The following is a 22,439-nucleotide window of genomic DNA, read 5'->3' on the forward strand; positions in this document are numbered from 1 at the left end:
TTTCACACTGGCTTTCATGCCATCGTGACCCAAATGTTTGCACTATGAAATATTATATTCAGAAAAACAGTAAGAAAAACCTGGGAGCAGATCTCTGACCCTTGAAGATCAGCCTTTCATCCAGAGACTGTTCTATCACATTACTGTGTAAAATAATTGTGACTTGAAAACAAGTCTTCTTTGTTTGTGTGCAAAAGCTCTCGAGCAAGGCTGCCCTCATCTCTTTTGTTTTTACAAATAAGGTAGGAGCTCACTTTAAAGATGTTACTTCATAGCTAAAACCATATAGCAAGTGAAAAAATTTATAGTGCTTTTTACACTTGCTTTTTTTATCAGAACTTGATTTTTGTCACGTGTGTGTGAGCAGAAAATACTGCAGAGAATGCCAAAGAGTTTTCAAATTGCTCGTTGCAACCTAAAATTCACTTAAGCCTCTGGGAAGAGTGATTTAATTTTACTCTTTTTTTCTGCTGGTTCAGAATACATTTAATTGGGAAAAAATATTTGAGACTTAAATTAATGTCTATCAGGCTGAAAGAACATGTACATCTCTCCATCTATACGCAGATAATTACTAAAATGTTACCTGCCTACATATGTTGTTTTTTACCTATCAAATCAGAATTGTGCTTTTATGAGCCTCCCTGGAGGACTGTGAGGCTATGAAACACAAGCCTTTCGTTGCAGCAAAGCCCACAAGAAAGCTTCATATAGCTCAAGAAAAACAAATTAGGGTTGTCCCCCTCTACCACCTCGGTATAGGCAGTTTTACATTCCACATCCCTCAGGGGATGCATTAGACACTTGAGTTTTGTAGCCTCCAGTGACCTTCTACTTGTTTTCAGCAGGTAAGAGGAGCCCACCTGCTGAGGACAAAGTCGTGTTAACACACATGAAGATACTGAGCAATGAAGGAATTCAAAACCCAGGGTTAATCCCAGAGGCTCCAGCTGACACAGCCTGCACAGAGGAGTCCCATCTTCCCGGTGCCAGTGTCCCAGCAGCCTTGGGAAGCCCAGATGCAGCAGCCAGGGCAGCAGCTGCAGACTGCGCGGATGGCCCGGCGAGCAGTGACTGCGTAGCCACCCTGCCTGACCTCAGCGCCTTCGAGTCCAAGTGCCGGCTCCACAGATTCTCCAAATTCGAATCTGAGGACTCGGGGGTTGAGCTGCCAAGCGGTGCTAATTCTCCATCAACGCCCACGGGCTCAGAAAAGAGCTTTGTGCTTCACAACAGAGATTCATTTTGTGACTCGGGTGTGCTTAGCACCTCTTCTTCCCCAGAAATTGACCATCAGTTAACGAGAACATGTAAAGAACATGCCAGAAAAGTTAGCCTACAAGATCCAGAGAGCAAAAAGCAAGATGATTACTATAGTCAGGAGGCAGATGCTGTGCAGGATCCTACAGCTTCCCTTGAAGATTTCAATGACCCTCAGGAAGAAAGTCCTGATGAACATTTTCACCAGGATGACAAGCAGTCTCCAGAAAAGGAACCTACTGCAGAGATGGACCTTTCCAGGGAAAGCACTGTTTCCACCCCAGGTCCTACAGAAGAGCCAAAGACAATTGCTGACAATTTTCCAGAGAATTTTGGCAGCATGCAAGACCTTCAGATCCGTGAACATCAGCTGAAGAAGTGCCCCACAAGTGACAGCCTGGATGAATACATGGATGAATGCTGTAGACTGAGTGAGGTAAGAAATATATTAACTTAATCTTAAATCTAGGTCTGTCCAAACACCCCAGTCAGTGTTCAAGTCCTGTTTGTCACAAATTAGACACATCTGAGTAAGTTTAGAATATCTCCCCTGAAACTTGTAAGCAGTAAAAAATGGTATTTGATTTTAAAGGTTTCTTTTCTTACCATTAAAATTCTGAATTAATTTGTGAATATCAGGTCTGTGTAAGGATGAAAAATGACTCCTTGAGATCTGGTGTTTATAAAAGCTCTGGATAAGAGGATGGACTTGATTCTGGTCTCAAAATGAAGATTATGAAGTTAAGTCATCATCCTCTGATACATGGGGTGGGGGTCAGAACATATGTTTATTTTCAAGACTAGGTTATTCTTGTCTCTGGGAATAGCTGGCTTGCTTTTGGGGCACTGAAATTTATAAAGAACTTGTCTGAGGGTTAATTAATTTCTGCCCAGGCCTGTTGTGCCCGGTTAAGTCAACTGTCTCAAATAATGCACGAGCAGGGAGCTAATTCACAAATTCAGATTTTTGTCGGGCTGGAGTTGGAGATGCTATTTTAACTTGCCAGCACAGCTGTGATGGACCAAATTGCAAAGACCAAATTTCAGCAGGTTGTCTCACTCCTTACTCCCTCTCTTTCCCCTTGCTGCCACTGACAAGAGAATAAAAAGCCCTTCTGTGCACCTTCTCCCATAGCCGGTGCTGGTAAGGGCTCCCCCAGCTCTTTGCCTGAAGCCTCATGCTGCTGAAGTGAGGACAGATCACTGCAGTGGGTTCCAGGAACCAGCAATGCAAAGAGCTCAGTGGGGAGCTGATTCTTGGCAGAGAGACAGACCAAAGAGCCCCATGAGCAAAGGGAAGGATAAAGACAGACTAGGTGAAGAGGGTCACAAACACAAAAGCATCAAATGGTGCCTAGCAGGGATTTTTTTGGGGGTGTTCATTGTGGTAATAGTGATGAATTGGAGATGGGTGGGAGTAAGCCAAGTAACAAGTGGTGCGTGCTGTGCAAATAATTTAACCATGACCTTGCTGCCCTGAACAATCGGGCACTGGACTTCCTTTCCAGCATGCCAAAACCTCTTGAGCAGTGAGGAAGGTCAGAGATGTCTCATCTCTGTTAACATTGCTTATCAAAGAAGTACAAGCAACACACAACCCATCTGAGCAGAGTTTTCCTCCCCAGAGCTATCTCACACATGGCAGAAGACAGATGTCTATTTTGCACAGCTCCCAAACAGATCTGGCCATTTGGCAGAGAGTTCAAGAAAAGATGAGAGCAGCAGAATCTCATCATAACGAGACTTCTTAAAAAGTTACCTAAATTCCATGTTGCACTCTGGAGAGTTTGCACCCAGATTTGGTCTTGTCGACAGCTCTGTATGCCTGTGAAATTCCTTTAAACCCTTAGTGAAATGGAGCCTCAGTTTACCAAAGCAAAGCGTTTAAATAAACAAGAGAATAAATTAGAAAGAAGCTGAAGAGGAAATTAAGCTCTTGGTGGCTTATCTCCCCTCCTTTTTAATATCCTCACTGGCTGAGTGCTAAAGCCCTGTGCCCTAGAGCCCTTTTCTTTGTTTTTTGAGCTGTGTAAATACAGCTGTGACCTAGATGCTGGGGAAGTTTGCCCCTCTTCACAACACACCCCCAGGCTGATGTATCTCAAGAGCAGCACTCCTCAAACTCCTGGAATGCCAGGTAGCACCGAAGTTGACTGGGACAAGAAATGCCCATGTAGCACAGCCTGTAGCAGCTGCTGCACTGTGTGCCTCAGAGCACCAGGACAGCCTCTGGCAGATGCAGAGTCTTCTGCCCTCACTAGGCTTACACCAGGCTGACCTGTCCTCACTGTCATACAACAGAGACCTGTTCAGGAGTGAGATTCAGATAATCATCTGACCATACAGCTGACAGATGCATCTCAGTTCATCCCATCTGAGGATCTGCTCCAGGCTTTCTCTGTGGTTTTCACATTTGTCTGTCCAAGACATAAAATGGTACTTAGAAACCAATCTCTGCTATGGCCTGTTGTCTTCTGAGGGACTAAGATACCCCTGGAAATGAATCACTGTTGGCTGCAAGAAGGCAGGCCAGCACAGTGTATTCTCACCCTGCTGGGCAAGAACATGGCAAACCAAATTGCTCCATCAAGTCAATTCCTGTGTTAAATTAATGTTGATAGAAAGGGAAAAGTGCTTACACTGGCTTATAATTAATGCTCAGTGAGAGCATTATTTAGTTACAGGTGACACCATCTTTCTCAGTTCTATTGATGGTTTTGGGAACTTTGAAGTAATAGAAGAGCAGTTGAGTTTCCCCAGCTCAGCTGGCTTGGCAGTACCGACTGTGCTCACTGGCTCACCACAGCCAAACAAGGATTCAGTCTCTGGATGAAGTTGTCCCTTGATGTCCTCCTGACCATCCCTCACTGCTGAGGCCACTTCCAAGAGAACAGGAAGGAAAATGCTGAAAAAGAGAGACTGGAAATGACCAAATGTTTTGACCACTTGGATTCAGTTGGTGAATGGCTTTGGCTGAAAATATACATCAAATCATTTCAGTGCAGCATTTTTAGACAAAGCTTTCTGATCTTTTGTTTTGAACTGTCATTATTTTGAAATTTGCCTGCATTTTGAAAGATGAAAGAAAATGGAAGCTGTCAAACAACAAGAGAAAGAACTTTGAAGCCTAAATAAAAGCATTTCCTTTTAGGCTTGAAGTTTGAAGATACATAGCTTTTGATGCTTTTGCTTTACAAACACTTCCTCACGCTCCATAGAGTTTACATTTAAAGTCAGCCCAGCCCAACCCAGCCTCCTAGAAGAAAAAGGATGGGAGCACCGTCAGCAATAAGAGAAAAAAAATCATTATTCATGCAGTGCTCTTTATCCTGGGCCAAAGCAGTCAAAATGTTTCTCTATAGAGTGGTACAGTTCAGGGAAAGGATAGGGCTACCTGTGATGGTCAGCCCCCTGGCCTGTGCGTGCTGCTCAGAGGAAACCAGAAGCTATCAGCAAGCACAGCCCCTCCTGGACAGCAGGGTGGAGACATCAGAAATACACAACACGATCCCTCTCTTTCCTGTTATTCACAAGCCTTTTGGTGCTGTCAGTTACCAGTGACAAATGCTTCCCACTCAGCTCAGCCTGTGGCTGTGTCACTAATTGGTTGCTCTGGGCCCGGGATGGGAAGGTTGAAATTCCCTCTCGGTTGTTCCCTCTCGGTTGTTCCCTCTCGGGTGGCATAGTGACCACCATGCTGCCTGTACCAGCCATGCTCACATGGCCAGAGTGCACAGTGAGGGATGCATGGCAGGATGCAGCTAGTATAACCCAAAACTATGCACAGGAAAAGTGGAGAGCATTGTGAGAAGCACAGAAACCTAAGGCAATGCAAGATACGTCAGTGAGCATTTTTCTGAACAAAGAACAGCTTCCCCTGCAAACTGCCTGTCATCTTCAGCTCCTGCTGCCAGGTCCAGCCCAGGACACTTCTCCATTGAGCTCAATTGTAGAAAAGCACATCACATGCATCCAAGTAACAGATAGTGGCTGAAATGAGGCTGGACAAAGTGCTGACCAGATGATCAGACATGCAGATTTTGATTATACATCAGTTGGACAAGAGACTTGAAAGCAACTCTTATTCTTGTAGCTCCCACTGAACTTCAACTCTTTGTAGTGATCAGAGGCTGCAGTGAGCACAATATTCCCCAGAGACAAGAGGACAGGCTCTCACCTCTGTGAGCTGTGCAGCCACAGAGGAAAAGATGTGATTTATGCCAGTCAAAATATTGACTAGAGGGCTCTAGATAAGCCAAAGTCCTCAGTGCAGATGCTGATCTGTATTTTTAAGCTTCCTAAGAAACCTGTGGGCCTGCACAACTGTCATGATTTATTGCCAGGGACACACATAATGAAAACCTGTGCCCAAAACTTAGTCAGGTGAGCACTGACAAGGGCAGAGATCCCTCTTTGGTTACACAGGTGTGCAGTCAACGTAGTACATCTTAACTTCTCAGGGTCAAAAAACAATAATATGAGTAACTCAGCATAGTATAACTGGGGGCCTTTAACTCTGTTTCTTCCAGATGCGGGTCTGGCTCAGTCTCATGCCTAAAAGCAAAATCTGGCATGTATTTGTACATTACATTCTTACTTTCCTAGAGAAGTTTTAACATGTGATTCATAAATTGTCTTTATGATCCTCCACATCTTCATCTTACAGAAAAGTAGGCAAGATATTTTTCCTTCTTCATAGGCTTCATCATCTCAAAAATGGACACACAGCTTTTGTTCCAACACTATTTGACAATTACCATGTGGAAAGTAGGACAAATTTCAGTCATGAAGCTTCAGCTGGGAGGACAGAGAATGGAAGAGACATCCTGGAAAATGTTTGCAGTTTTCTTGTGGTTGCTGACTCTTCACTACTTGCATAAAACTGTCTCAGATGCTGAGAGGAAAATATTTAGACCAGAATATGACAGACCAGAGTCTGTGTGCACTTGGCATCACCAAAAGATAGCTAGGGGTCTTTAGGTATTCCCAGTCTATGAAAAAACAAAGTCTTTGAAGGGTTCCTAGAGAGACTCTCTCTGTACAATTGTTTTGGGGGCAACCAGCTAAATTACACAAATATTCTGTATGGAACACTTGCCATATCTGAGCAATCCTAATGCTAACCAGCCCTGTGGCAGGCTGAAGCACACCCCTAGAAGTTTTCACCATTGCATTCTGACCACAGAGGAGGCTGGCCCTGCAGAAATGTGCGAGCACTGGAGGCTCTGCCCAATTTGTGCTTTCTGAGATCACTTCAATAAAATGCAGATTAATTTGTCATTAAGTAGCCCAAACAGCCTTAAGCAGCCTCTGAAATCTGGATGTGAAGCAGGGATCTTCAGCATATTGGGTCCAACCTTTTCCCTCTCATTTTCTGGGCACCTGTATTTACTTTCAGGAGTTAGAAATTTACTCTAACTTTTGCTAAAAGCCACGTTTTTTCCATGCTTGTCCCAAACACACCTTTGCTTTCCAGAGCCTTCAGCTCTAGACACAGAGCATGGAAAAGCAGAACCCTCTTCTCTCCTCCCCCTGCTCATTTTGGCCTACAAACCCAGCAGCCACAGACATGAAGCAGGACTGTACAACATTAAGCACAGGACAAATATGGAGCAAAAAGAGGGTCTCCAAGTGAAAGAGGTCACCATCAAATGCTTAATTCTTTTTCTCCAAGCCAAGTTAGAGCCAAGCGCTTTACTCCAAGACCTTGTGTGTCCCTTGAAGCCTTCCCTTGTGTTTCCACAGCTATAATGGGTTGGATTTGGCTCAGTGTCTCCTTAGGGCAGTACAGACATGCCAGCAGTCATGCAGTAGCATACTGGAAGGAAGAGGAGTTGCTAGATGTGCAAAAAGAGTGTAGCAGAAAGCCTATATTTTGGGATAATAAGGAACTACTGACTGTCTATTGGAACAGTATATAAAAATGACTGTTCATTTTGAGGCAGCTCAAAATGGCTAAATTTTCAGAAGTTGATACCCATGTATTTTCTGAAAATTATGTTTCTCAAGCTGGGCACCCCCAAATTCCTAGCTGCTTTTAGATATGTTGGTTATAGTGCTTTTGATTCAAGCTTTTCCCACAAGGTACCACATAGGCTTTGTTCTCCCTTCGGGTCCTGGGGCTGTGTCCCTTCCCATTACACAGCCACAGTAAATACTCAGTTTTACGGCTGAGTAACTTTTGTCTTGCCACCACTTCTTGCAGGCTCTGCTTGAGAAGAAAATAAAAGTCATTAAATGAACGACTGCTTGACTTGGAGTCAACAACCTCTGTCCCAACTTCAGACACAAAAGCATCTGGATTTAGTAATACCTGTTTATAAATAACGTTGTATCATCATTTGTTTAAAAAGAAGTAAATCCTAATGTTGATTATTTTTGAACACACCATGAGCTTTCTGACATAATGAAAAGACAGGAAGAGTCCCAGGGCTGGCATTTCCCCAAAAATGTAGATTGTTGTGGGAAAGGAGACAGAGTGAGCTTCCTGCTTTTGTAGAGGGAACTTATTTTTTGAAGTAAGATAAACTTAGAGCACTGCTTTTGTAAAGATTGAGGCTTATTTTACTCACTGATATCACACGCACATCAGCAGGCAGCGCCAAGGTGGAAGTGAGTCCCTGTGTGTGTTTGTTAGCAGCACGTTTGACACAGCCTGAGCACGGCACAGGGGAGGACACCCGCTGTGCTTGGGGAGGTCTTGGCACCAGAAATGGTGAGGTGCAGAGCAGGAGGCTGGGAAGCATCATAGCTTTTCTTCTGCCATAGGATTACTCTCTGTCTCCAGCATTGCCCTTGGCTGAGCAGCAGTGAGGCTCTGTCAGGTCCTGATTGAAGAGAAATCAGCAGTAGAGATTATCCTTCCACAGCCAGACAGCAAAGTTGCTCCTGCAAACTTTCTTCAGGCATCTCTTCAAGACTGAGAGTAGCAGCAGGGATGTAAGCTGGGGTCCACTAAAGACTAGTGGAAAGATGTTCTTTCACACTTTGGCAGCTTAATTCAATTATGTTTCTCTCACAGACACACCAGTGATGAGGGCCAGAGTACAGCAGACAAAGTGTACCCCCACGTTGGTCACAACTCAGCAAATCAATGCAACCTGCAGATACGTCTTTGGGTAGGAGCTAAGCCCAGCTTCAGTACACAAAAGTGTGACTTGCACTGAGGATTGTGGGCTAATGAGCCATACTAGCCCCAGCCATCCATTGCATACAATTGAACCATATTGGTTTGTAAGGCTTCTGATGCCAGTAAAACCCAAAAATTAGCCTGGGAGGTGGAACTAGTAACAGGCTGTCATGAGGTTTTCCTCTGCATCAGCCTGTGATCAGTCAGAAGAGTCCCTCTGACAGTGGAAATTGCTGAGTAATCCAGAAAAGAGCTTCAGCAAGTAATGCTGTAGCTCAAAACTGTGGTAAGACCAAAGCGCCTTGCAAGAGGAAGCCTGACTTTATCACAGGATATGACTGTACGGAGTGTGCATGGCTCTCAGCTCCTACTAAGAATTGATCTCTTGTTACTCCATGGTCCAAGATCTATTGTCTTTGCAGGTGAACCAAAGTAACAGCAAAGCCCTGGGATCTGGTCTGGGATACCTAGAACACATCTGCCAACTGATTGAGAAGATTGGGCAGCTTCAGGAGCACAACCTGCGTCTCCAAAAACAAGTGTGCAGGTTGCAGAAAGAGCAGAAGATGAGTCAGATAAAAGAGGTAAGCAGATAGTGTAGTATCCAAAGCAGATACCATGGTATCTTCCATTGAGTAATACATCTTAAATAATAAACTCAAGGCCCAACAGAAAGTTCTGTGTGCAGGAGGATGCCAATTTACCACATCCAGCACCCACCTGGACTGGGTACTCTGGTCTTTAGGGAGGCCTCATACACCACAGTGGGTTTACTTTCCTGAGGCTGGGCTTGAGTTTCTGGTCTTATACAATTTGGTTTCCCAAATGTGCTTGCCTCTGAGTTAAAAAGCACACTTCTCACCTCATACAATGGCCTGTTCTAAGTCAGTAAACTTTTCTTCTCTAAGCTGTAAACTTCCCAAGAATGCTTCTCCTCTCCTCAATGCTACCAAAACAAATCCACAGAGCTCCTTAGCAATTGTGTTTTGATTTATAAGATCTTACATTTCCTTCTGTTTTCAAACTGTCAAAATCCCAGAATTTTTCACAAAACAAACACAAGGGGAAAGAGAAGCAGCAATACCACGACCCAGCTCCATGCTTTTTTTCACTTCCTGTGCTCCTAAGCTAACAGATGAAAACTCTCTGACATTAAACCATTTCAGTGTTCCCATTTGTCATTTTATCAGCCAGAGGTAGCTGGAAAATCTGACTGAAATTTGCAAATAATTTCAGGGTCTTCCAACATTTCCATCAGCATTTTTTAGTCCCTGCATATTTTATTAAACTCTACCCCACCTCTTCTTCAGTCATCACATCAGATTTCCATCTTTTTTCCTCCTCTGCCTTTTTGTTTGTTTTAACACTCCCCAAAGGAACAGAAAGGGTTTATCACACTCAGCTATTTCTTCCCAGCTGTGCTGTGGTGAGTCTTTTATTCTCCTGATAGCGTCATTGTTCCCCTGGTGCTGCTCTCCCACCTGCTGGGACTGGATCTGCAGTAGGTGACTGACTCCTCCTCAGAGCCAAAGCCAAGTTCTGAGTCAGGTTGCAGAGCAGAGTAGCTTGTCATTTCCATGTACCCATCTCTCACACTCAGAGGAATGCAGCCTCCTACATAGAGCCTGGGAATTGTTAACACATTTCCTGAAGCTTTACAACTGTGAGTCATTGCTCAAAGTAACTCTTCCAAGCTGCAAAATCATCTGGTGTACATGCCCCCTCCCCAGCTCCCACTGAAATGAAAGGCACTGTGCTTTCATTTAAATATTTGAAACTTTGATCTTTTTGGTACTTCTGAAGGTCTCTCAGCAGTGTCTTCTCAGATGCATTTGTCTCATACTGTTCAGTGGGGAATTGGATTCTCAGATGCAACATTTAGTGCTTGCAGCGTGGTTTTAAAAACTGGACACTCTCAGGTATCCTGTGGAGCCTGGATCTCCTACATTTGAGCAGCTCTCCATCATTTTGTTCTTCAGTCATAGCCCCTCTGAATTGAAGAGGAACACTGGCCATGAAACACGAAGATTGCCATCCATAATTTGGAGGGGTTCAAAGACTCCTTTACAAACCATGTTCACTCTTCATGTAGACTATGAGCATGGAAAGGTTTCCATGTCCCAGACATGGCTAGGGAAGACACAACCCCCAAAACATGGGGTTAGCATGGTATTAAGAGCTGGTCACAAGGATTGTAGATACCCAATGCTTGCAATGCTGTTCTTGAGAGGTGTACAGACATCACCACAGAAATGATGGCTCTGATCCTGGGACACAAAGGGAACACTGCTGCTCCACATCCTTTCTTTACAGGGAAATCTATAATACCATGGGCCAAAACTGGCATCTTTCATCAGATTTGCTAAGCATCTCCCAAAGGTATTGATAATGCAAAGCACCACACTGCTGTAACAACATATGCAGATGAGAAGTGACATTGAAACTGTCAGTTTCTTGGGGGTCTCTAGAGGTGGTAAACTGGTGTTGGCCTGTCCTAGGTCCAACACCAGTAAACAGTTTGGTTCCCTTTCTGCTTCAGCTGGATAAAGTTCTCCTTCCTTCCTACCCTATTAAACTCTTCTGCAACAGGGTTGTACAAGGTAGAAAATCTCCCCTTCCTCACCCCACCAGCAACAGCAGAAGTACACTGACTGAAATACCCATACAGTCCATTTGGCCGGTAACACTCAAGAAAACTGTGGCATCCCATCAATAAAAATACAAGATATTGTTGTCTGTGCATGCTCCAAAACAAATAACATCTTAAAATATGAGTCATTGTTATAACTGATCTGTTTATTTACACTAATGCCTCTGAGCAGCTCTCTGTTTAGAAACTCATATTCAATTCCTTCTGGGAAACAAACTGAAAAGATGCTGAGTATCAGGCAATTTAAGTTAAATGCTAATGAAGCCATGAAAGCTCTGTATTACTAACTATGGGGTGTTCAGCATTTTAGAGAATTAAATAATTTGTCTGTGCTCTGGTGGGTCCTAGGACAAGGATGGACATCCCTGGGCTGGAATGTTTACAATTCCTCTGTAGTGTCACACCATCCATTACCTTGGGTTGTTGCAGTCTGAGAGCCTGCATACTTTCTTTTTGTCTGGTACAGGAATACATTCTGCAGCACTGCTCCTGTGGAGCTGCCAGTATCTTCCTTAAGTCATATCAAGACATGAAAACAAATTTTGCTGGGAGGAGCAGACCTCACAGCCTTTTGGTTCAGACTGGAAACCCTTCTGATCTTTCCATCATCCCAGAAATAGGAGCGAACACCGAGAAGCTGAGCAGCTGCAATGGTGAGTTCAAATACCTCTAACATGCCCTCCCGTTTGCTACCACTTGGTCAAACAAGCTGATCAGCCACTTTCTTTTCCCAAGGAAAGACAGTTGGGAACCAAGCAAAGTTTTAGTAGAACTAAACCCTAGCTGAAATCCAAGAGAAGCAATGTAAAATGCTCTCTCTATACCTAGGATTTTAACACTGGCTGCTTCATGTGTGTGAATTGGAGTTTTTTGCTTTGCAGCTCTGGCTGTAAAGATTTGGACAAGTGAATTATAAAATAGATCTCTTGGAAAATTAGCATGCCTGAATGGGACCATTAGTGGAGCCCCCCTCCACCCAGGCAAGGTAGGATTTGATCTAAAATGGAAAACCTTATGCATGTTGTTAGTCGTCTACTCTCTCCAGTAGGCACGGAACAAATTCCTGGAGGGTGACTTATTCTATAGACCAAGTGGAAATAAGCCCCAGCTGCAAAGCTTGGATCCAGAGATCAGTTTTTCCAGATGGCTGAGAAACTGGGCTCAGCCTACTGATGATAAAGCCAGATGAAAAATCTGTTAGTCTGTCACTAAATGAGCCAGATCAGTTTATTTCAAACCTTGGATTTCAGCTTTTTTCTAATACCTGGTGAAACGCAGAACAACTTCATTGCAGGATTGAGTCAGAGCCTTTGGGATCACACGGGGTCTTATCCCATCTTTAAGTCCTTAGGGTTCTCATCCCATCTGAAGTCATAACTTGCTGCCAGCACTGCCCAGAGGCCAACCTAGCAGGACACTGCTAAGAAATAAGTCTTTGCATTTCATTGCAGGAAGTGAGAGATATCTGGAATCAGGAAAGAGCCAGCCGATGATGGGGCTCAGAAAGTCAGCAAACAATAAGAACAACAAGGAGAATGAGTTCAGAGAAGTTGGGAGTATGGCAGAGGGACAGGCTTTTCTGTCAAAGGACCCTGCAGTAAGAAAGGTGAGTGATAAGCTTGGAACCTAGCTCTGAGTGGGACCTGTGGGAGAAGCAGAGAGAAGTTCTGCTCAGGCAGATCACAGTGAGGTGCCAGGACAGCAAGCCAGCCTTGTCTGCTGCTGAGTGGAGCTGGGCCAGCAAGGGTTAGGGGAATCTGTGTCTCTCTACTCCTAACCTTAAATGAAGAAGGACTATGTCTATGTGCCAAGAAAGGCACAAATGGATCACTGGTGCAGGGGAGAGGAGCACTGCAGACAGCAGCATGGAGTGCTCATGCAACCTCACCAACTCCAAATAACTTACTGTGTGGACTCAGTCATAAGTATCTCCACTACTGATGCTAGTGAAATTAAACCAAGTTTTCATTAACAGTAATAAAAATTTTAGTGGATCAATCCTTAGCTGGTTACACTTATTACCAGACTGGCAGCATATCAATGTAATTAGCTCCAGTCCTCAAAGCATGTTCCAGGGAATGTGTTTCAGCAAATCTGTGTCACTGAAGTTCAAGGGAGTGAGGATGAATGCTTTCCTCTCCCTTTCTTTCTCATTGTTTGTGCCTGCCTCAGCACTTTCATGTTCCGGTGGGGTTCAGAAGTGCTGAAATGCCAGAGCAGAGACTCTAATCAGAGTATTCCCAGCCCTGCAAACAGGAAAGAGGAAGGAGTAGGTCTCTCACGGGAAAGACCTCATGAAATTTCCACCCTTAAGTTGCAAATGGGTCATAAACATTTCAATGAACTTCAGAACCCAAATCAAGGCTGAGGCCTGAAAGGTGCTCCATGCTCTGCCTTGTGTCCAGCCAGCTTTCGGAGTATTTTAAGCATGTGGGAACTTCTGATGACTTTACAGGACCATAGAATCGAGATCCATGCTCTTTAACCTGAATCCTCATCCTCTCTTGTTACATCACACCTTAGTATTGTCACTTAGTATTGGATTTTGTACCCTGAACATGAAAGGCTCCATTTATTCCTACAGTGCAGGTATTGTAGGAATTCTGTACTGGGAATTCTGTCTGTTACACTTATGCCCAGGCTACTAGGTACTAGACACATAAACTGGCAGTTTAAATACAAAAGAGAGGTGAGAAGTGGAAGGAGAAAGAAGGGATTATCACACATGTGGGGGACTGAGCCTAAAAAGAAATGAAGGACTCGACCAAGGCTATGAGTACATTCCAGTGCAGAGCTGAGAACAGAGAATAGTCTGTTGCAAATGCTGTGAGTTGGTCTCACTGTCCTGTTATTTATCAATGTAAATAAATTCCCTTTTGTTTTTAGGCTCTGGACGTCAGCAAGAACATCTCGGTATGTACTGCCTTTGCAGAATATATTTAACTTGTGTCTACATTATCAGGGAGTAAGCCCGTGTAGTGCACACCATTGTATGAACAAAAGAGGTCTACTCACCCCCAAAGTTTACTGTCATGGACGGCAGGAACATCATCTGCTCAGGCTTTCTGCGGTATCAGCAGTGCTTGCTTGTCCAAGACATCACCAGCACAACGAGGGACTAACTGCTGAGGCCTCAAAACCCTTCCACAGCACACATTAATCCTAGCAGTAAACACAGAGGTTTGCTATTTCCTTGAGTAAACAGTCTTGCTTACAGGCAATTAACTCAATAGCACTGAATCAGGTGTTGCAGTTCTCAGCTGAGCCATGCCTCATCTGAAGTTTTGAACTGAAAACTTTGTGAATTCCCAAGAAGAACTATTGCAATAGGCATTGCTGGGGCTGGTAAGTGAGGCTGGGCAGCTGCCAGGTTGTGCTCTTAAGGTGGCCATAACTCCTGTAATAATGGTTCTGCTGGTGGCACAGCAGCAGCAGCACACAGTGAGGAGGAGACTCGGGACAGGGCAAAACAATGTCAGGAACATGACAATGATTTGAGAAATTCACTGAAATGGGAATAATTTCTCTCTGTTATGCTAGTTCTGGGACATGATAATTTTTGTTCTGTTCCCCAGGTTTTCCAGTCATCTCTTTAGGAAATTTAAAACAATATTGGAAAAAAGAAACTAATTTTTTGGATTCAGAGTTCCATTTAGTTCACGGGTCCAGATAAGCCCAAGCTGGAGAGACCAAAGATTAGAGATGGCCTCCTGAGACTCCCTGACCTCCTGATAATCTCTATTAGCATTTCAAATGTAAGGCCAATAGCTGTGGCTTGCTGAGTGACAGGGAAACAAAGGCTTGATCTCCTAATTCGTGTTCCACAAAAGCTACCACCTTAAAAAAGGCCGATACCAATGCACCTGGCCTAATAGAAAGGATAAGACAGTCAAACTGCCTTTTTGGGTTTCATTGTAAAGGCTTCCTGCATGCATGTGAGTAGGTAGGAAACCAAACCAATCTTCTCCTTTAGCATAGCATAACAATAGGGTAAAACGTGCTCTTAGGCAGCTACTCAGCATTCACCAGTGAGGGCACCTCACTCTCTTAAATCTTAAATCAGAAAGAACAGCAGAGTCCTAGGCAGAGAAATGTTACCAAGCAAAATATGAAAAAGATAGTATTACTCAGAGTTCATCCATCTTGTCTCCTTGTTGTATACAGGTACAGGTTGGCCACTGGGCATCACTGCAGTGTTAAAAATTCTTTTGTGGGCCCTGACCCCTATCTGTCTGAAATAAAGAAATTTCCCTTTTCCCACCACCCTGGAATATCCCAAAGCACCATGTGTTGGCCAGATGAAGTCTGCCAGCAACTTGCCTCTGGTCTTTTAAGTTGTGGTTTCTTTTTGCTCCCTAGGGTGAGAGCCATGCTTGGAGGAGAATGAGAGATCTTATGAAAAAGACAAGGTTGACAAACCAGAACAAGCTGGGGCTGTCTTCTGCTGCTCTGAAGAGATCCTGCCCACAGTTGTATAGGTGAGAGGATACTGTGGGAGATTTTCACTTAGTGTTGGGAGGAGGTGGTAGAAGCTTTAGCTCTGGGTGTTGCTGTCTGGAGAAGACCACTCCTTACCTTATTTCCATTGCATATGCTGGTCCTGGCTAGCAGTAGTGTTTGCTTCCTTAGTGCCCAGATGATCCAGGATCCCAACTGGATGTTACCCATGTGAAAATCATGGAAACATTAGTGTCACTAAAATAAGGGGCTTCTCCCCAGCAGTGCAAGGGGATGATTACAATTAGCCAGAGCTGTCTATAGCCTAGTTATTTGTCTTTCTTCTCCCTCCTAAGCATTGCAGTCAGCACTAATGTTCTCTTTTGTTGACTTTCCCACCTTTCCTCCAGTGGGACCAACTATATTGTACCTGGTGTGTGTTGGGATGGGACAGTCAGGATCAGCTGGATGGTTTTGTCAGAAGAAGGAGAGGTGAAGTTTGCTGAGTGCGTGCTTATGGGTGGGACCCTTTGTTGCTGTAGATGAATATTTGGGTCAAGTATGAGGTCTTATTTCGATTAAGGGATCCATGCTTCTCCCTTGGGCCACTTTGTCTAGCAGGTTGGTTGTAGCCTGGCCTCTGAACTAAACTGTGTTGTGCATGTCCATCTGACAGTTCTGCTTGCACAGATATTCCCTGTGCACTTGCCAAGTCCTCCCAGCTAGTCTGGTGAATTTGGAGTGTTTGTGCGTGTAATCAGGTAACAGGAAGAGCCTGGGTATCTTAGTCACCAAAGCAGGAGCATTACATGGAGCTGTGCACCTCCCTGTATGTTTTTTCAGCTGAGGTCTCAGTAACCTCCAGCGGAACATCTCAAATGTGCTTAAGTCCTCCTCCAGTTTTAGAGGGGGTGATGGTGGGGAAACAGCAGTTGTTTAAGCACTCAGGAATGTCCTATTGTTCCCCTTAAGACAGCCTGTACCTACCTTACAAAATGCATAAGGGAACTGGGAATCTTATAATTACAGCTGGAAAAAAAAAAATCCTCTGTAATACATGGAGTGATCTTTCCAGCTGGGAAAAGGTTGGTTGGGGCCCAAGCATATGTAACAGGAGAGCTTCCTCCTATTGTTTGGGAAACTGGAAGAAACACAAAGCAGAGAGAGATCAAACAGTTCCATCTAAAATAGATGGTGAACCAGCTGGGGAAAAAATACAAACTCCTGTGAACCTTCCCTCTAAACCTGAATAGAACCAGCACTTTTATTTCAGTTTCACAAAAGCTCTGTCTCTGTAACTTTCTGCTTGCCCCATCTCCACAGCACAGAGGACAGCTCCAGCAGTCCCTGCATAAGAATTGAAGGCTAGGTCCTCAGCTGCCTAAATTAATGTATTTCCAATGAAGGGTCAGCCCAACAGCTCCTGGCAGAAATTCTAGCTCCCTAGAAATTAGTCTACTAGAATGGACAACTACAGCTATCATGGAAATGCTGTACAATGAGATGCCAAATGAACAGTCTTTTTGCCTGGCTGTATCCAGAGCTCTTATACACCGCTTTTTGCAGGTTGTTTTCAGTAGCTGATGAATGGCCTTTTCTTCTACTGTTCTCCTCCTGTATATCTCCATAAAACCCTTGCCTCTACTCGTGCCCCTTATCTCCCTCCATTTCCTTTTCTCCTTCATTCTAGCTCTTATTCCCTACCCCATCTGTATTTGGCCTTGCTCTTTTTACCCAAACCTAGCAATAGAACCCTGTCCTTTTCACTGGTGTGTGGAAAAGCTGGGCACCTTGTTCATGTGGCAGCTTGGATATGCAGTTGCCCTCAGGCTCCTATGAAGTAAAAAGTTAGGCTTAGTGGATCAATGACAGACCAGCAAATGCTGCTGGACAGTAAGAGGGATCCTTCCTGCAGCAGTACCAAAATGGTAAAGCAATAAAGGCTCACTCATCTGCAAATCTTGGCAAAGCAAACCTTGAAGCCCTGATACTCTCAGCATTTAAAGCCACTTTTATAGTTGATGAAACAGATTTGTCCTGGCTCCTGGTCCTGTTTGTACACGCAGACATAAGGAGTTGGCTGGCTTTTGCTTACCTGGGCTTTTTTGGGCTCCAGGTCTTGCACTGGAACAGGCTGGAGCCTGGTGCCCTGTATTAACATACAGCTCAGAACGAGTCAGAGATTTATTGCTTTTGACACCCAGTCCTACTTGAGTCATTTGGGCAATTAGAGAAAGTCCCTTTGTTTTTGTTGTTGTAACTAGGTCAAAACAAATCCCCTTTCATGTTCCTACTCTGTGTATGATGAATGATCTGCTGCAGGGTGGTTGTTTTGTTTTTCTTTTCTGTCTCTCTCTCTTTTTTTTTTTTTTAACATACAAAAAAGAATTCTCATAGCAGAGAGAACTTGGTTCTTTCAACGGGAGAGAGGGGAGGCCTGCCAAGGTAAACATACTGGCACAAGACTCAGTGGTTTGCCATACATTGTTTTAAACAGGCTCAGGTTTTAATTTCATTTTCTTTTTCTTGCTAATACATTTGCTCCTGCAAAGCAAGATCTATTCTGTGCAAAGGACCAGAACAGACTGATGACTGATTTCATTATGGTGTTGTGAACTTAAGCAGCACATGGTCCTCCACTTTCCAGGGCAGGATCTAATGTAGGCAATCCCCTCCTGACATTCCAGTGCAGATATACCCACCTGGGTATCTATGGGAGCTTTAACACAGATGCATGGGCATGAACTAACCTCAAATACAGTATTTTTCATGGTAAAGATGATAGTTTCAGTTTGAAGCCACCAAAAACTTGCGGCTGTATGATGCCTACTTTGTGGTTAGTGTGAAGTAAGCTAGCAAGGACAGCGCAGTTCTAACATTACAAAACCTCATCTTCAATATTGTGTGGTAAAGGTTGAAAAGGGCACAAGAACCTCAGACTCGGGTCTGAATGACGCTCTTCACATGGAAGATTATTACTAAGGTATTTTCAGCCCTGTGCTCAGGGTTGAGAAGCCACCAAAGAATTAAAGAACATCAAAGAAGAAGATTGACTGGTCTATTGTAAAAGACCTAGGAGCAGAACATTTACAACATTTAGGAAAAACCCCAATATAGTAGTGCACAAAATAATGAGTCTGCACCACGTTAATCAGGACTTTGAGTTGAAAATTTTTCAAATTGAAGATTTGAAGTAAATATCTATTAGCTATTTATTTTCTGAAAATAACTTTCAAATATTGCTTTAAAAAAACCAAAAAACAAATGACAGCTTTTTTTTTTTTCCTTAAACAGAACCTATTTTAAAGATGTGTCTAGAAAGTGTTTCAAAAGGTTTGTCTGTCATAAGTCCTGGAGGCCTGAGCTAACTAAGTAATTTCAACCAAATAGGATGTATTCTACTCATTGCAATCATATGTAATAAATAACATACAGAAAATTAAGCTGGAGACAGTCCACAGGAGCTAGCTTAGTATTGCTCTTCAAAACACTTCATTTCCTTACTATTTTAGGCCAGAAATTTTAACTTTGGTATGATGTTCAGCCACAAGTCTATCCCCTGTCTTCCAGCTAGGCAGAAAATACTGGTTGCTCTGAATAAAATTATGTTTGTGTCATCCATTACAATGTGGCTCCTTGCCAAGTGCTGCATCTTATGGCTCTTTTTTGGATGCTGCCACAAATATTTGGACAGCATTTGTTACGGAATTTCACACTGGAGAGGGGGAAGCTGCATTGGGTATAGCTTAGATACACATGCACAGCATATTAATGTTAAGAACACAGCCATGCATTCTGGCCACTGTCAGCTTGACTTGTATTTTTCCATTTGTTAAGGCCAGATATTATGTCTTCAGACCTGAGGAAAACTGAGAGGAACTCCATGATTGTTCTGGGACAAAGTACAAAGAATGAAAACTTATGGCCTTTCTGATGACCTGAGTCAAATGGAGCAAGGTGAAGTAAGTAAAGCAGCATGTGTTTCTTTGTGGGTTGGGGCTTTTCACCTCTTCTTGGCACAAAAACGAGGCAGTCCTGTCCCTACATCCAGACACACTCCAGCTTGCAAGGACAGAAATAGGTCCAGTTTTTGAAGTTCAAATGATGCAGATTGATGTCTACTGAGAACTAGTCCATATATCTTCATTTCAATAGTCCCCCAGCTTTTGGACTGTATTTTTTTAACCCACAATTTAAAGGCTACTATAGTCATATAGGCTACATCACACAGCCTTTTTACAAAACATAAAAGGCACTAAATTAATTTATCTGCAGTCAGTCAAATGACTTCCAAATAATAAGCCAATGAGATGTCTTGGGAAAGAGACAATCTGTCCCTAATAAAGACTTAAAAGAAAACCAGCCTCAGCTTCATCTTCTACCTTCCCAACTCAGCCCACAGGCTAAATACAGAGAAACTCTCTCTAACCTCACATTCACTGCATGTTTCTGTTTCAGAAGGTCAAGGCAAGAACACCAAAGGACACAAAATCAAGAATCCCAGGGTTACTCTGTGCAATCTACATCCTACAATTGTCAACAAAGCAACTCTGAATTGAGTGTTGGAAGGGAAAGGGGGAAGGGGGATGTTGAGAAGGGTCTGTGGGCAGATACATGCTCAACTACATATGGCTTCGCTCCCAAATCTGAAGTGTACTTTAAAAAGTCAAGCCACAGATGAAAATTGCTGTTAGCATCTTGGCAACACAAGCAACAGGGACTTTTAAGATTTGGAAAGTCTTCTCTGGGTTGGGAACAGAATTACCTGAAACACCAAAGCTTTAAAACTATCATTACTTTCTGGGGACTTCTCCAGCTGAAATAAACATTAGCTTTATGGGACTTAGCATCATCTGGAGGAGTGCCAGAGACTCATTGCCCAGAGCAGAGGTGACTATTGAAAGGACAGCCTCCTCCCTCTGGGAACTTGAGTTGCAGTCTCTGTCCCCCCAGCACAGTTCCTCCCTTCAGAGCAGCCTATAGCCAGCTGTGCCATTTCACTGGAATCCAACAGAAAAACAAAGTATGTAAAGCTGAGGTCATTCCTGAATCTACTACTAGCTTCCTGTCCTGTGGGCCTGCTCCTTCTGCAGGGGTCCCTGGACTCTGGTGCTACCCTGCACAGAAGTTGGCATTGTACACACTCATTGTAAAGACCAGAATAAGCAGCACTGCAGGAATTAGCCTTTCAAGAGACTGGAGGGGCAGCCAGGGCAGCCTCTGCCCCAGCCATTGTGTAATCAATCTTTTTCTCTTTTTTTTGATGGGGGACAAGACACCAGGCTTGAATTCCTACTTTTAAGTCCCATTGAGGTGCTCTGTTTGTGCAGGTGGGGGCCTGAGGCTGTAGGTGGAGCAGTCGTGCTGCTGTATGGCTCTGCCTGCTCTCTCTCTCTCTACTGGGAAAAGTCGAGGAGAGCAAGGCTACAAGGGAAAGAAATTAAAATAGATCCTTTATAAACTGGTGCTCTTTTGGGATACACTAACAACTGTGAAACACCATGACTGTGTGTGGTAGCTGCCTACATGTCCACTGCTTCCTGAGTCAAAGAACAGGCAGTGCACGCTTCTGAATGTCCCATGGTTGCAGAGGTCTCTGCACACTTAGCTCTTATTAGTGCTGGCAAAGTAATTAATACACATGGGGTAAAGATTTAAGTAAACTAACATTACCTCTTGATAAAGGATTGTTCTACCCCATAAATTATAATATAATTACAAGTCAAGCAATTGCGGATTAAAAATCCCTCCCCAACCCCAACTTGCCTGAGAACCAAGATTTGACAAGCTGGCAGGAATGATGAGCTTCAGCAGGCTTAGTCTTTCCATAACAGATGCTTCTCCCTTGCTCATCCACATCAGCTGGAACCACTGAAGTCCTCCAAACCAGAAGAAGATATTTTCTGGGATTCAGAGCATCTCAGCCATGCCATTCCAGGGCCAGTACAGTTTGCAGGGATGAGTGAGGGCAGGGTTCAAGTACTCAGAGGGACTGCTACTGTTGTTACTTAGCATCTCAATAAAACTCCACAAACACAATGACCAAACCCCACAACCCAAACCCAAATCCCCATTAAAAAGAAAAAAAAGGCTGTGCTGACTCAAGGTTGGCACCCTAAAGTAGGTGCTGTGTTTAATGTTTCAGCTGTAGCTGCTGTTACAGGACTTGGTTATTCACTGTATATCTTGCTAGCTTCATCCAAAGCTAGAAAGATTTATGACTTGATTATTCTGTGAATATTCTGTATATATCTCCATAAATACAGGGGACAAAATTCCTGCATTAACTTACAACCTCTATTAGCCCTCCAGCTTTTTTACAGTGACTGTACAGAATGTGAATCAGTGCAAACTGAATTTAAAGTGTTTCAAGACATAGCATCATGAGCTGGTATTTTCTACAATCCTCTCTATTCATGGTATAAGTTTGTTGGGTGTTTTTTTTTTTTAACTAAGATAAACTAGCACTCTTCTTTATTATATCATTATGTTAAATATGTTCATGTATTTTTCAGAAATAAATGTATTTATAATGTGTAACATACTGTATAGTTCTCCACTCCAGGATCCATTGTAATCCAAGCATAAGAAATTAATAAAAGTATCACTGTTATGGTGTCTTCAGATATTTTATTAATGAACACCTGGCTTTTAGTATAGCAACTGCCACACCTTCAGGGTATCAGGTGAGCATAGCTAGTCAAGAAAGGAATTGTTACCTCCAAGCTTTTAAAGGTCTTCTTTAGCTTTGGCAAAGAAGCAAGTTTGCGCTTTGGAAGCGGCTGCTGTTCTCAAAGATCTAGAGGGTGAGGAGAGGCTTTTGAAAGTTCAGGTATGACAAAACACATATGTTAATTTTGAGCAGCCTTGTATTAGGTGCTGTTGCTGGACTTTGCTTCCAGAGACAGGCAGCACACACAGCACTCCCAAGAAGAATCAATGAAGGCACTGGGACAAAGTGTA

General features: G+C 43.5%; 1 protein-coding gene across 1 annotated transcript in view; it reads left to right on the forward strand.

Annotated features, from left to right (window-relative positions):
* Positions 1 to 22,089, forward strand: part of LOC102067643 (uncharacterized) — a 31,058-nt gene extending 8,969 nt beyond the window's left edge. The window contains exons 2-9 of the mRNA XM_014275737.3: positions 846 to 1,696; positions 8,812 to 8,973; positions 11,506 to 11,692; positions 12,491 to 12,645; positions 13,926 to 13,952; positions 15,399 to 15,517; positions 19,314 to 19,438; positions 19,935 to 22,089. Coding sequence (XP_014131212.2) covers positions 846 to 1,696; positions 8,812 to 8,973; positions 11,506 to 11,692; positions 12,491 to 12,645; positions 13,926 to 13,952; positions 15,399 to 15,517; positions 19,314 to 19,410 — 1,598 coding nt within the window. The 3' untranslated portion in view covers positions 19,411 to 19,438; positions 19,935 to 22,089. The remainder of the gene's footprint in view (positions 1 to 845; positions 1,697 to 8,811; positions 8,974 to 11,505; positions 11,693 to 12,490; positions 12,646 to 13,925; positions 13,953 to 15,398; positions 15,518 to 19,313; positions 19,439 to 19,934) is intronic.
* The last annotated feature ends 350 nt before the right edge of the window (positions 22,090 to 22,439 follow it).

Source organism: Zonotrichia albicollis, chromosome 7 (genome assembly GCF_047830755.1).
Source record: "Zonotrichia albicollis isolate bZonAlb1 chromosome 7, bZonAlb1.hap1, whole genome shotgun sequence".
In the NCBI taxonomy this organism is placed as follows: Eukaryota; Metazoa; Chordata; class Aves; order Passeriformes; family Passerellidae; genus Zonotrichia; species Zonotrichia albicollis.